The 12,630-nt window shown below is 31.0% G+C and overlaps 1 protein-coding gene and 1 pseudogene across 2 annotated transcripts; one reads left to right on the top strand and one right to left on the bottom strand.

Annotated features, from left to right (window-relative positions):
- Positions 1 to 282: 282 nt before the first annotated feature.
- LOC148762253 (mitogen-activated protein kinase kinase kinase 20-like) lies at positions 283 to 976 on the bottom strand (annotated as a pseudogene).
- Positions 977 to 9,120: 8,144 nt separating this feature from the next.
- LOC18596575 (uncharacterized) lies at positions 9,121 to 12,480 on the top strand. Of its 2 annotated transcripts, XR_001928529.2 has the most exons (5): positions 9,121 to 9,560; positions 10,168 to 10,976; positions 11,080 to 11,178; positions 11,908 to 11,998; positions 12,124 to 12,480. XR_001928529.2 is itself a non-coding variant. In XM_007025143.3 (4 exons), the coding sequence occupies exons 1-3, from the start codon at positions 9,467 to 9,469 to the stop codon at positions 11,170 to 11,172; spliced, it is 996 nt and encodes a 331-aa protein (XP_007025205.3). In that variant the 5' UTR covers positions 9,123 to 9,466; the 3' UTR covers positions 11,173 to 11,178; positions 12,124 to 12,480. The 2 variants fall into 2 exon arrangements, 1 of the variants encoding a protein (XP_007025205.3); XM_007025143.3 differs by lacking the exon at positions 11,908 to 11,998 and having other exon boundaries at positions 9,123 to 9,560.
- Positions 12,481 to 12,630: the final 150 nt, after the last annotated feature.

Raw genomic sequence — 12,630 nt, 5'->3', positions numbered from 1 at the left:
AATTAGTCAAACCAGTGTTCTAACAGAATCACAGAATAAATCACCAGTAAATTATAAGGTCTTTCCAAGGAGTGGGATTTAGTTGATTTAGTACATTTTTTTAATCACTATTGCATTGTTTTATTATTCTATTACACATGGCATTGAAATTGCAGAACAAGTTCAAGCCAAAAAAAAGTTTTACAGCATATATATGAAAGTTGGTTTTGACCCATTCACGATAGGGAAGAGCTGGAGAGACTGAAGAGCAGCTCGCTACTTCAGTTCTCTGATTTCTTCCCACTAGACAAGTAGCATCATTCTATCAGCTTGAGCAGAGGGAAGAGAGTTTATCAGATATGGCAACCAAGTGCAGTCTGGAAGGAGAAAAGGATGGCTTAACAGCATATCAGCAGTCCACCTTTCACTAGGATCCCTTGCAAAACACTTCATTAAGAAATCTTTCCCTGCGCTCGACAAGTTTTCGGGTATTTTTGGCAAATTCCTCAAAGATAAGAGCTTGATCGCCTAATCCGTCAGGTTCATACATTCCCATGGTAGTTTTCCAGTAATCATCTCAAGAACAACGCACCCTAATGACTATATATCTAATGAAGCACTGATTTCCGCATCGGCAACAGATTCTGGTGGCATGTAAACCGCTGTACCTGGAAACTTTAGCATCCCAGCTGGCCCATCTGCTTTCCCTCCAGGTTGCTTAGCCAGGGCAAAATCAGCAATCTTTAGAGTATTAATCGAACCATACTTATCAAAAGGATAAACAAGGATGTTTTCTGGCTTAAGATCACAGTGAACATAGCCTTTCTCATGAATAACCCGAATCCCTTCAACCAGCAGTCTCGCATAACACTTAACACCACATTCCGGTATCTTGCCCCCATATTTCTTTGATCATCAAGTCCAAAAGACTACCACCGGGAGCATATTGAAGAAACAAATTGTAAACCACCGGCCCTTCTCGATCAATGCTCAACATATATATCACCAGAGCATTGAACAATATTTCTTGAATTCCTTTAGAACTGAAATGGAATTTTGATAAAGACAAGATTTCACAGCAAAACATTGATCAAGAACAGGTTTTATGGGCTTCACACCAAGTGAACAACTCCATACGAACCTTGCCGAGAGTCTTAAGGTTGATCCACTCCATAGTTAAACCATTCCTTGATGCTCCTTTTACTACATCATAATCCATGGTTGTCGATGAAAGTATACGAATGAAAGAAACGAAAATAAGCAATAATCAAAGAAAACCAACCGAAGGATCAAAGTAATGAATTAACAAACTGTTTTCTACAAACTTTGCTTCTTTATGACTTTACCGTAGTTACATATAGTTTGAGAGCTTGTTTGGTTTGACTTTTTTTTTAATTTAAAAGTTATTATAAAATTTTTATGAAAAATAATAATTTTTAAAATTAAGTTAAATTTATTTAGTAAATTTTTTTTATAAATTTTTTTTATAAGTTATAATTTTGATTAAAATTATCGTAAAGAGTATTTTTTTTAAAAAAATAATATTGTAATTATTTTTAACATATGAAGATATTTTTTGAATAAAAATAAAAATTCTCTTGTATTTTTAAAAGAAGAAAAGAAAAAACTCATCACAGGAGCTTTTCCTTAAGTATTTTTTTTCAAAATTTTATTTTTTTAAAAAAAGTTACTTTTTTTAAAAGCTTTTTAATATTTTATGTTTGGTCTAACGTTTATTTTTAAGATGTAGATAAGCTGAAAAAAAGTCAAGCTAAACAAGCACTGAGTCTGTTTTTCACCCACATAATTTTACTTGGTTTTGGCAATTTAAATCTGTGTTGTCAACTTATCATTGGCCATTTTCGCTTGGTTTATAGATTTCTGTAATATTTATCATAGTTAATATGACTATAAATTAATTTATGTGTTTGATTCGAAATTTTCTTATGTTTTTATTTTAGAAATCTTATAAGTAAAGCAAATACAAACGTTGAAGGCCTATATTATGAGTGCATACTATATGGAACCAAAAAATATTGCTTCCAAAATGTAAGTTCAATTAATTGGATAAGAATTATTAGTCAATGTTTAATATAGATAACCATAATTCGATTATTTAAGTAATTAATTATTTATTTATGACAAAAAAAAAAAAAAGGGTGTATGATGCATGTTAGAAGTGAAAAGGGAAGAAATAGAGGTGGAAAAAATGAGGAAAATGGAAACAAAGGAATGGCAGAATTTTTGATAGACAGCAGAAGACTGAAGCAGTGAGGGAAAGACTGCATGCTTTGCAGAGCCATTGTGGGTTCTTCTGGTAGAAGGGTAATTATTGGTCTCTTTTGGATAAATACAAAATCTTATTAAGCATATAGTAATGTTATTATTTTGGGGTTGGATGTGAGAATTGAAATCCTAATGCTAACATACAAAACATGAAAATGACTAGCATTAAATGTGAGGTACATTGTGCTGCATAAAATTTATGTTATGAGTCTTTATACGGTCAAAAATATGGGCATTCCTATTAAAAACCAAACCACTCCAATTCCCTCATCTTGGAAATGTTTTCGTACCTTTGCCGACTTCATTGCTTCAATCACATTTCACCATATTCCTATTATACTCTTACCACACTTTTTAACGTTTTTCATGTACGGGCATCACCAATCGAACAACAGGATTACTTTAAAATTAATTCTAACAATTCAGGTTTAAATACAGTGATTTAATAATTTTTTTATATTATTTATGTGATTTTTAAAAATTTAAATTCAAGTTGTTAAAAGTGATTGATTTAAACCTTTATATAAATTTTAATAATTACATTCACGATTGATGTAAAAATAAGTATCATAATCTTACATTAGACCAAAAAATAAATTTTTAAAAATGTATAAACATAAGCCATACACATCTTATCAAACTAATGTTTTAAGGAAAAATTAATGACTCGTAACATTAGCACATATTAAAACAAAAATAGTCATAGAAAAGATGCAATTTGATTATATATTACAACACAGACTAATATAGTTACATGATTCTTTTCCTGTTTAGTCATCACCATGTATCTCTAAAACTGGAACTACTTCTAGAACGGAATCGATCGTTATTCGTTTCCCTTAATAACAAATATCTTTAAATAAGAAATATATATTTATAATTTTTTTAATTAAAAAATTTTAAATTTTACTTTTTAAATAAATATGTTATGAAATAAATTTTAAAAGAACAAATAAAGATAATTAAAGAGAAGAAAGAAAATGTTTAGGGGGAGAAAAGATATCTTATTGAAGTGTATATTTACAAATGAAGTGAATGAGTCTATTTATAGGCTAACAATCCCTTAAATTATAGTCCTAATCTAATTCTATCTAAGAATTCAAATCATATTACATTTATTGTATCTTGCCTTTTAAGCTGTTTGACTTTGTCTGCACTTTTTGGGTTATAATATAATGGACATTAACATATTTATTCATAACACTCCCCCTTGAATGTCTATTGCATTAAGAATATGTCTCGTTAAAACCTTATAAGGAAAAAACATCATGAAAAAAAATCCAAGTGAAGGAAAAAGAGTACATAATTCTTTTCAAAAATACGCTTATGAAATACTGTCTCATTAAAAACCTTATCAAGAAAAACCCAATGGGAAAAACCTTTATGAAGGAAAAGAGTATAACACATATTTTACTCCTCTTGATGACTGCATTATAGAGATCTTTTAAATGACGCATTCCAATTTTTCAAATGTTGCAGTAAGAAGGGCTTTAGTGAATAAATCTGCTAGATTGTCACTTGACTGAATTTGTTGAACATTAATTTCATCCTTTTCTCGAAGGTCATGAGTGAAGAAAATTTTTGGCGAACTATGTGTTTTGTTCGATCGTTTTTAATATATCTTTCTTTTAACTGTGCTATGCAAGCAGTATTATTCTCGTATAACATTGTTGAAATTTTCTTCTTTGTTGACATGCCATACGTTTCTCGAATATGTTAAGTTACAAATCTTAACTAGACACATTCATAACTTACTCATGAGTTGCTAAAATTTCTGCATGGCTAGAAGAAGAAGCAACTATAGTTTGCTTTATAAAATGTCATAAAATACACATACCTCCATATGTGAACAAATAACCTATCTGGGATCGAGCTTTGTGTGGATTAGATGAATATTCTGCATCTGCATAACTAATTAAATTTTATTTTGATGCATTTGAATTATATAAGCCATATCCATTGCTCCTCGGAGATATCAAAGTATATGTTCAATTCCATTTCAATGTCTTCGAGTTGGAAAAGAACTATACCTTGCTAATAAATTCACTGCAATTGATATATCAAGTCATGTATTGCTAGCAAGATACATTAGTACTCCAATTGCAATAAGACACAATACTTCAGGACCAAGAAATTCTTCATTATCCTCACGAGGTCAAAACAAGTATTTTTTTCATATCTCATAACCTTACAACCATTGGTGAACTCAATGGATATGCTTTCTCTATATAAAACCATTTTAGCACTTTTTGCTATAAAATTATATTATTGGACAAATATTCCATTTATCAAGTGTTTAATTTAAAGACTCAAACAAAACTTTATTTTTCAAATATCTTTCATCTCAAATTCTCTCTTTAAGTAATCCACGGCTTTTGATAACTCTTCAAGAGTTCCAATAATGTTCAAGTCATCAACATAAACAATAATTATAATCAATTCATATCTAAACCCCTTTTATAAAATACATGAGTGTATAGGATTATTACTATAGCCTTATTTCAACAAATTTGCACTAAGAGGATTATACCACATGTATCTGAATTACTTTAATCCATATAAAGATTTATTTAATTTAATCGAGTAAATTTCTCGAGAGTTCAAATTTTGTGTTTCAGGCAACTTAAATCCTTCAAGGCTTTTTATATAGATATCGATATCAAATGAGCCATATAAATAGGCTGCACTACATTCATTAGACGCATTTTCATTTTCTCATTTATTACCAGATTAGTTAATATAGAATTATAATCGTGTCCACCACAGAGAATATTTATTTTCATATTTAATACTAGATCTTTGTGTAAAATATTGTGCGATAAGCCGTGTTTTATATCTCATAATCTCATTTTTCTCATTTCGTATTCGCATAAATATCCATTTATATCTCATTAGTTTTACATCATTTGATGTAGGGACTACAGGTCCAAAAACTTTACATTTTTTAATTAAATTAAATTCCAATTTGATTGCGTCTTTCTACATTGGTCAATCATTTATATGTCTACATTCTTTAATAAATATAAGTTTAAGATCCTCATTTTTCTTTCATAATATTGAGCTCTATACAAAATATCGTCGACGTTTATTTATCAGTTCCATCTTTTCCCATCATGACATAATTGATTGAGATCTCTTCATTTTCAATGATTTCAAGTACCTGAATTTCTTCTGAAATTTTTCTCAATTATGTTAATGGTCTCTTCTAGGGGTTCTACTTCCTCTTTCTGACCATATTAAATATTTGCTCTTTTTATTTTTCGAGGATTTTATCTTTGAAATCGATTGATTTTCATGCTTCTGGCGTGCCTTGTCCTACAGGGACATCAATGCTAATAGGAGCATTTGCAGCTGGTATATAAGATTTAGTTATTCCCTTTAAATCAGTAAATACGTCTGGCAACTTATTTACAATATTTTGTAAAATAATTATCTTTTGAACTTTAAGTTCATATTGCTTTGTGCGATGATCAAAACTAGATAATGATAATTTACTCTAAGAAATTTTTTCTTTCAGCTGCTTATTTTCTTTCCCTAATGTTGGAAAAATTGTTTCATTAAAATAACAATTGACAAACTTTGTCATGAATAAATCTCATATCAATAATTCTAAATATTTAATTACAAATGGAGATTTGTATCCAACATATATTTCTAATCTCCTTTGAAGACCCATCTTTGTGCGTTATGGTATAGCAATTGAAACATATACCACACATCTAAAAAATTCGTAGATGGGAAATATTTGGTTCCTGACCATAAACCAATTGTATAAAGAGAATTTATAATAACTCGTTTGGTCTGATGAATACAAATGCTGCTATATCCAAAATGGCATGCCCCCAAGTCAACATTGAGAGTTTGAATTTCATAATTAATGGCCTTGAAATCAGTTGGAAGTGTCGGATAAATAATTCTGTTAGACCATTTTGTGTATAAGTATAAGTAACAGGCTGTTCAATAATTATTTCAACTAATATGCAATATTAAAGGCTTGAGATGTAAATCTACCAGCATTATCAAGATAAATAATCTTGATTACATAACTAGGAAAATGTGCTTGCAAATGAATAGTTACAAATGCTAAATTGCAAGCTGATAATAAACACACATGTGACCATTTAGTCGATACATCGATTAAAACTGTAAAATATTTAAATGGTCCACATGGTGGATATATGAATCCATATATAACCTTGAACATTATTCAAAAACGTAGAAAATTGAATCCCAACTTTAGCTGGTGATAGCCTTATAATTTATTTACCTTCAGAGCAAGCAGCACATAAAATTTATTAGATTGAAATTTTTTTTGGTTTTTCAATGAATGATCATATAAATTTTTCATCATTTTTTTTTGCATCATTATTGATCCGAGATGGTCCAACCGGTCATGCCAAACATTAAAATTATTAATAAACTTCTGGTTTACTATAAATTTTAATTATTCTAATATTTATATAGTTTAATTCTAAGAATAGAGCGAGTAATTTTTTTTTCAACACACACTTTCTACTTGAGATTATAGATGTAATATAGATGTATTAAGTGTCTCTTTCATTCGTTGTCTCAATATGACATATATTCAGATAAATATCTTTAAAACTTAATAAACGTCTTTGAGACTTAATAGAAAATAATACATCTTTAAGGTAGTAAAATATTAGCTATTCTAGAGCCTTAAATTAATCTTGTACTACAAGATATTGAATTGACACTGATTTTTTTTGTCAAGTAGGAAAAAAATTCTTGTCTTAAAATATAGTGTGTGTTATAGCAATGTCTGCTAGACATATATTTACATAATAGATCTTAGATCCAACAATATGAATATTCATAAATATATATAATAAAAAACTTACAAGTTAACATAAAAGAATATTAAATATAGAATTAAAACATATAATAAGAACATATCATTTAAGCATGGTAAAGCATCTTCATAATATAGTTATACTAAATATACTAATTACTATTAAATTCATTCTCAGATATTTCTATTACCAATTGAATGATCAATCCTTTTTTCAGGACAAGAAAATCAATAATAGATATTTTATTACCAATCGAATGAACAATTCTTTCTTCAGGACAAGAAAATCAATAATAGATATTTTATTACCAATCATATAATCAATTCCTCCTTCAAGGTGGATAAATATCTTGATGTGCAATATCAACTTGGCCATGATTAAAATCATGACAAGATATTTTAATTTTCAGTGATACTTAGTAAAATTTAAAATGTACAATAGGTACGTGACCAATGATCTTTCATGCCACATTAATGACAATAAGTTTTCTATATTCCCCATCTCTTTTTTTTTCTTTCATTTTTTTATTTTCATTATTCATCAACTTTTGATGGGTTGAAAGTATTCATTCACTTTTTGATGGGTATTCATTTACTTTTGGTGGTAAAATTATCCATCTACTTTTGGTGGTAAACTTATTCTTAGATTTTGATGGTAAAATTATTATCCACTTCTTCCATATCCATGATCATAATTATTAAATGATGTGGCATTCACTTCAGGGAAAAAATAGATTCATGAAGATAGATTCATGACCATGACCATAATTATTAAATGATGTCGCATGCACTTCAGATAATAGACAAATTTATAATTTTTTTTATTAGTAACTCGTTTGTCACATTTACTTCAGGTAATGGACATTATAATTTTTCATTAATAGCTATATAATAGCAAATTCACTTTCCAATTAAAAGACATAATATAATATATATTATATGATAGTAAAATTCATATTCAGGTTGATTTTAAGAGAATAGAAATACTGAAAAGATATCAAGTCACTTACCTGATTTTGTTACAATCAAAAATTAAAGACCAACTATTGAAATTCTTTTGAAGCTTGAAGATGATGAAACAAAATAATTCAAAAACTTGAGAGAGAGAATCGTGCTGATAAGGTGTTATGAAATAAATTTTAAAAGAATAAATAAAGATAACTAAAGAGAATAAAGAAAGTGTTTAGGGGAGAAAAAAGATCTTAGTAAAGTGTATATTTACAAATGAAGTGAAGGAGTCGCTAACAATCCCTTGAATCATAATCTTAATTTAATTCTATCTAAGAATTCAAATCATATTACATTTCTTATATCTTACATTTTAGGCTGTTTGACTTTATCTGTACTTATTGAGTTATAATATAATAGATATTCACATATTTATTCATAATAAAATAATCATACATCAATTAATAAATTAAATATTTAAATATATATATATTATATTAAAAAAATTCTCATTTATTTTTTTACTTTTTTTTATCTTTTCAAATAAAGAAATGTGAACACAAATCTTCAAATTCAAATTGAGATCCCTCCTCTTGTCTGATCCCAATCCAACTCAACTTTCTGGTTTTCTGCCGACTGCCCGGCACCCACTTTTAATCCCAAAAGCCTATAAATTAATCCCCAAAGCCACGTGACCTCCCTGCTTTAAATCCCATCACCTTAAATCAACCCAAACAACGGTTTCTAAAATCCAAAAATTCCAAATTAAACTCTACATATTAATCACATCAGAAAAGCATTTAGCTTGGCAAAATCAACACCACTCACTTGAAATTTCATCATTTCAAAGCCGTTTTCAACGTTGCCTCCCTCTTAGGCCCCACCAACTCCCCCAAATGGGCCCCCTTTATTCAATGATTTTCATTAAAATTCAAAAACAACCCTCCCATTCACACACCAAAAATCCCAAAAATATATATAGTATGCTATTAAAATGCATTAAAAAAAGGAAATATTTGTGGATATAAATGAATAATTAAACAGTGACACAATAAAAGGTGATACCTGCCTTAAAATAAAAGACCATGTTAGCTAAGCACAGAGGATAAAAACAACTTGACCCTCTGAAAGAGAAACCAAGCGGATAGCTATAGGCATAGGAGCGTTTTTGAGGGAGAATCTGAATTCAACAACGAATGACGCTTCACCCTTTGCTAGTAATAGTAGTATAATTGCTCAAAGTACAGCCACTTAATACACTATTTATACAGCTAGGATTTTCCAGGGAGAAGGCCTAAAAGGCAAATAGAGAGAAAGGCAGGCGGCAGAGAGACAAGGCAATAAGGGGATATTAGGGGACACCCCACAGCACAGCCCACACGATCTGTGAGGGAAGAATAAAAATTTGGTAGTACCCACAGAGGAGAAGGGGAATCAATCATGCCATCAGGTGCTAAGAAGAGAAAAGCTGCCAAGAAAAAGAAGGAGCAAGCAGCCAACAACATCAATTCATCAACTAACAACAACCCACATGGTAGTTTGCTTTGCTTTGCTTTGCTTTTTCTCTAAATCTTTGTTTTGGGTTTTGTTTTTTTGGTGGATTTGCGAAGATTGGTACTTTTTTTGCTCGGTTATCCACCTGTCCCCGTCATTCAGTTTTTGAAGCAGTGTGTTGGAGATATCTGGTTAAACAAATCAGCTTGGTTTGATTGTCTAATAGCTAATACAGTTTCTAGTTCATGTCCTTGATTAATTGATTTGGTCCCTTTTCATCGGGATTGTCGTCCTTTAATCACTTATTGATTACTTTATGTTTTTTTTTAAAGATTTTCCAATATTTGTTTAGGTGTCTTTTGGCAATTTTGAGCGTGTACTGTCTTTTACTTGATTTTGACCTGCACTCTTGTTATTGAATGAACTTGCGTATCCATTTTCAAGTTATAGGGCGGTGCTTTTTGGTATTTGTTTTGGTTTTAGTTGCTATATTTTCATCAAAATTATTGAAAATCATTTTGCTTAATCGATTTGAAATTCTGTCCCGCGGTTTTTCTAGTGTTTATTGTGGTCGTTTTTTGAGGGTATTGGTAAATTGTTGTCTGCGTAGTGACTGGAACTATTGTGATTCAATCAAATGGTGCCAGGAAATGATGATCCAAAAAGCCAAGATGAAAGGGACAGTGATGGTGGCGATGTTGGTTCCCCTGCATCTCAGGATGACCAAAACCACCAGAATGCATTCAGTCAGGGGAGAGAAGAAGGGAAAAGCGCACCATCATCTGTTCAATCATATGTTACTGAGGACAAGTCAGTGGAAGAAGCAGCTAGAGATTTAGAAAGCACGGAGAAATTAGGATTGGATGATGTTGTTGCTGTTAAAATTGATAAAGAGTTGGAACCTAAGGAGGATATGGAGAGCACACGTGTAATTATTCAACACGTTGAGCATGATAAGAGCTCTAGCAGCAGCAGTAGGAGTAGCAGTAGTAGTTCGGATGATGAATCTGAAGCCTCTGAGAAGAAGTCGAAGGAAGAAGCCTTTAACTTTGTTCCTGAAGCAACCTCATATAATATTGAGGATAAGTCAGCTACTATTATGTCTGAAGAAGTTGTGAAGGTTGCTGAAAATGAAAAACTCGGGGATGTTGATAGTAATTCTGCCGTGGAAACTGCTGCTGTTGACAATTTGGTTAAAACTGTGTTATCTGTGCCAGAGAAAGTGGATCATGCTGTGGAAATTTCTTTAAAAAAATCGGTAGTGTCTGATGTAGTTGAAGTTGGGTTGAAAGAAAGTGAAGAGAAATTATTGCCATCAACAAATGGGTTTTCTAGGGATGAATTGGAAGGAAATGAAGGAAAAATATTCCCGTTGTCAAGTACTTCTACTGCTGAAAGTAGTAATGTTGCGGAAAAGATCCAAGAATCTGGGACTCCTGATTATTCTGAAAAGCAGGTATTTCTTGCCCTAATTCTTTTCTAGAGGTGTCAGTTTGAGTTCTTTCTTTTTTAATTTGACTGAGAAGTGAATTCATGTTTATTACTGAATTGGTCCACAGCCTTTTGTTGCTTCAACTCCACCAATGGTGCAAAGAACCTCAGTGTTAAGTTGCTGTGGATTGTTTGATATTTTTACTGGTTCTGGGAGATAATTGAAGGTTTGGATTATATTTTGAGTTAAAAAGTATATTACACTTTCCTTTATAATTTGCAATATTGCATATTGAGATATGCTCAGTAGCTCATATCCTTTTTGCTTTTGGTTGTATTAAGAATACTAGGACTATGAAACTGCAACTTGAGATCTGGAAGTTGTTGCTTGTCATTTGATTGTTTTGTCAGTTATCTGGTATTCTTTTGCAATTTGCCATGGCCTCATTGCTTGAAGTAATCACCAATGGTTCTTGGTTGAACCAGATATACTTGATGAATGATGAGATGATGAAAGACCTTATGATAGCCTGTTCAATTCTCTCTGGTTAATTGTGTGCTCTATAGTAAATTCTTTTAATTAATACTTTCATTTTCTTTACATGAACTTGGTAAAAGTTTTACTTGCATGTAATGCATGTATAGGTTTCTGTTCATATCTTTAATGTGCTGTTATAAGTTTCTGTTCATCATGTTAAATAGGTGATCAGTTAGTAGCTTATTGGGTACCTTGAAATTGATACTAGGAGGACAGCATTTTAGTATATTATTTTGGTTTATGTCTTTAATTCTCTTGATAGTTGGTTTTGTCTCGTATTTTCATCTCCCCCTGTTTTTTGAGCATGACATTTCTGAGTTGAAAGTTTCAAAATTCTAACCATTGGGATGTCTGTTAGGGACAGTCTTCCAATTTTTTGTGTCTAATTATTTATTGGTTTGTTTTTTGACAACTTTAGATATGGGCAATTGTGAAGCAGTCTTCTGTGACAACAATATCCTGATCAACTTTATGTTGTGGTGCCCATTACTGATCTTGTCATATTGTTGGTTTGTAGATGAATTTGCTTATGCGTTAAATACCATCGGTTCTACCATTTTATACTTACATCTTATAAGGTTGACATATTCCCCTTTACATGTCTGATATGTTTTGTGGGTTTCTTATGATGCAGAACCATCTGTTCATGGGGATTTGGTAGACAATGGCAGTTTGTCAAAGTCACAAAGCTTTGGTTTCTAGACGTCTATTACATTTCAAGGCTTGATGTTTTTTTATTAAGAATAATGGACAACAGACCTAGCTAGAAAAACAGTTACAAGTTTTTGTGTTAGTGATAGCACTGACGCTGATAGTAGCAAGCCGTTCCTAGCTTTAAGTAAATTCTTTTATTGGCACTTTCGCAATGTAGCTTCTTAGCTGGGTTTGTGTTGTATCTAGTTCCTCTTGTTTTGGGTTGAGTGGAGTAGTTTCCGTAAAAAATACAAGGTTTATGGAAGTGATTTCAGCATGGTTGCTATTTTGGCTTTCATTTTCATGAATTTTGAAAATCTCTGTTCCTTTCAGCAAATCTATAATTTTGGTTTTCTTAGGTAAGACCCGAGGAGTGTCTAATGGGACTCTTTTAGTCATGGATTGAAGAGTTGCTTCTTGAAGTTTTCATTTGGTGGACTAATAGGTG

Source organism: Theobroma cacao, chromosome 6 (genome assembly GCF_053813885.1).
Source record: "Theobroma cacao isolate CCN51 chromosome 6, ASM5381388v1, whole genome shotgun sequence".
Taxonomy (NCBI): Eukaryota; Viridiplantae; Streptophyta; class Magnoliopsida; order Malvales; family Malvaceae; genus Theobroma; species Theobroma cacao.
Note: the sequence above shows the minus strand (reverse complement) of the source record. Positions and strands in the feature narration are given on the sequence as shown.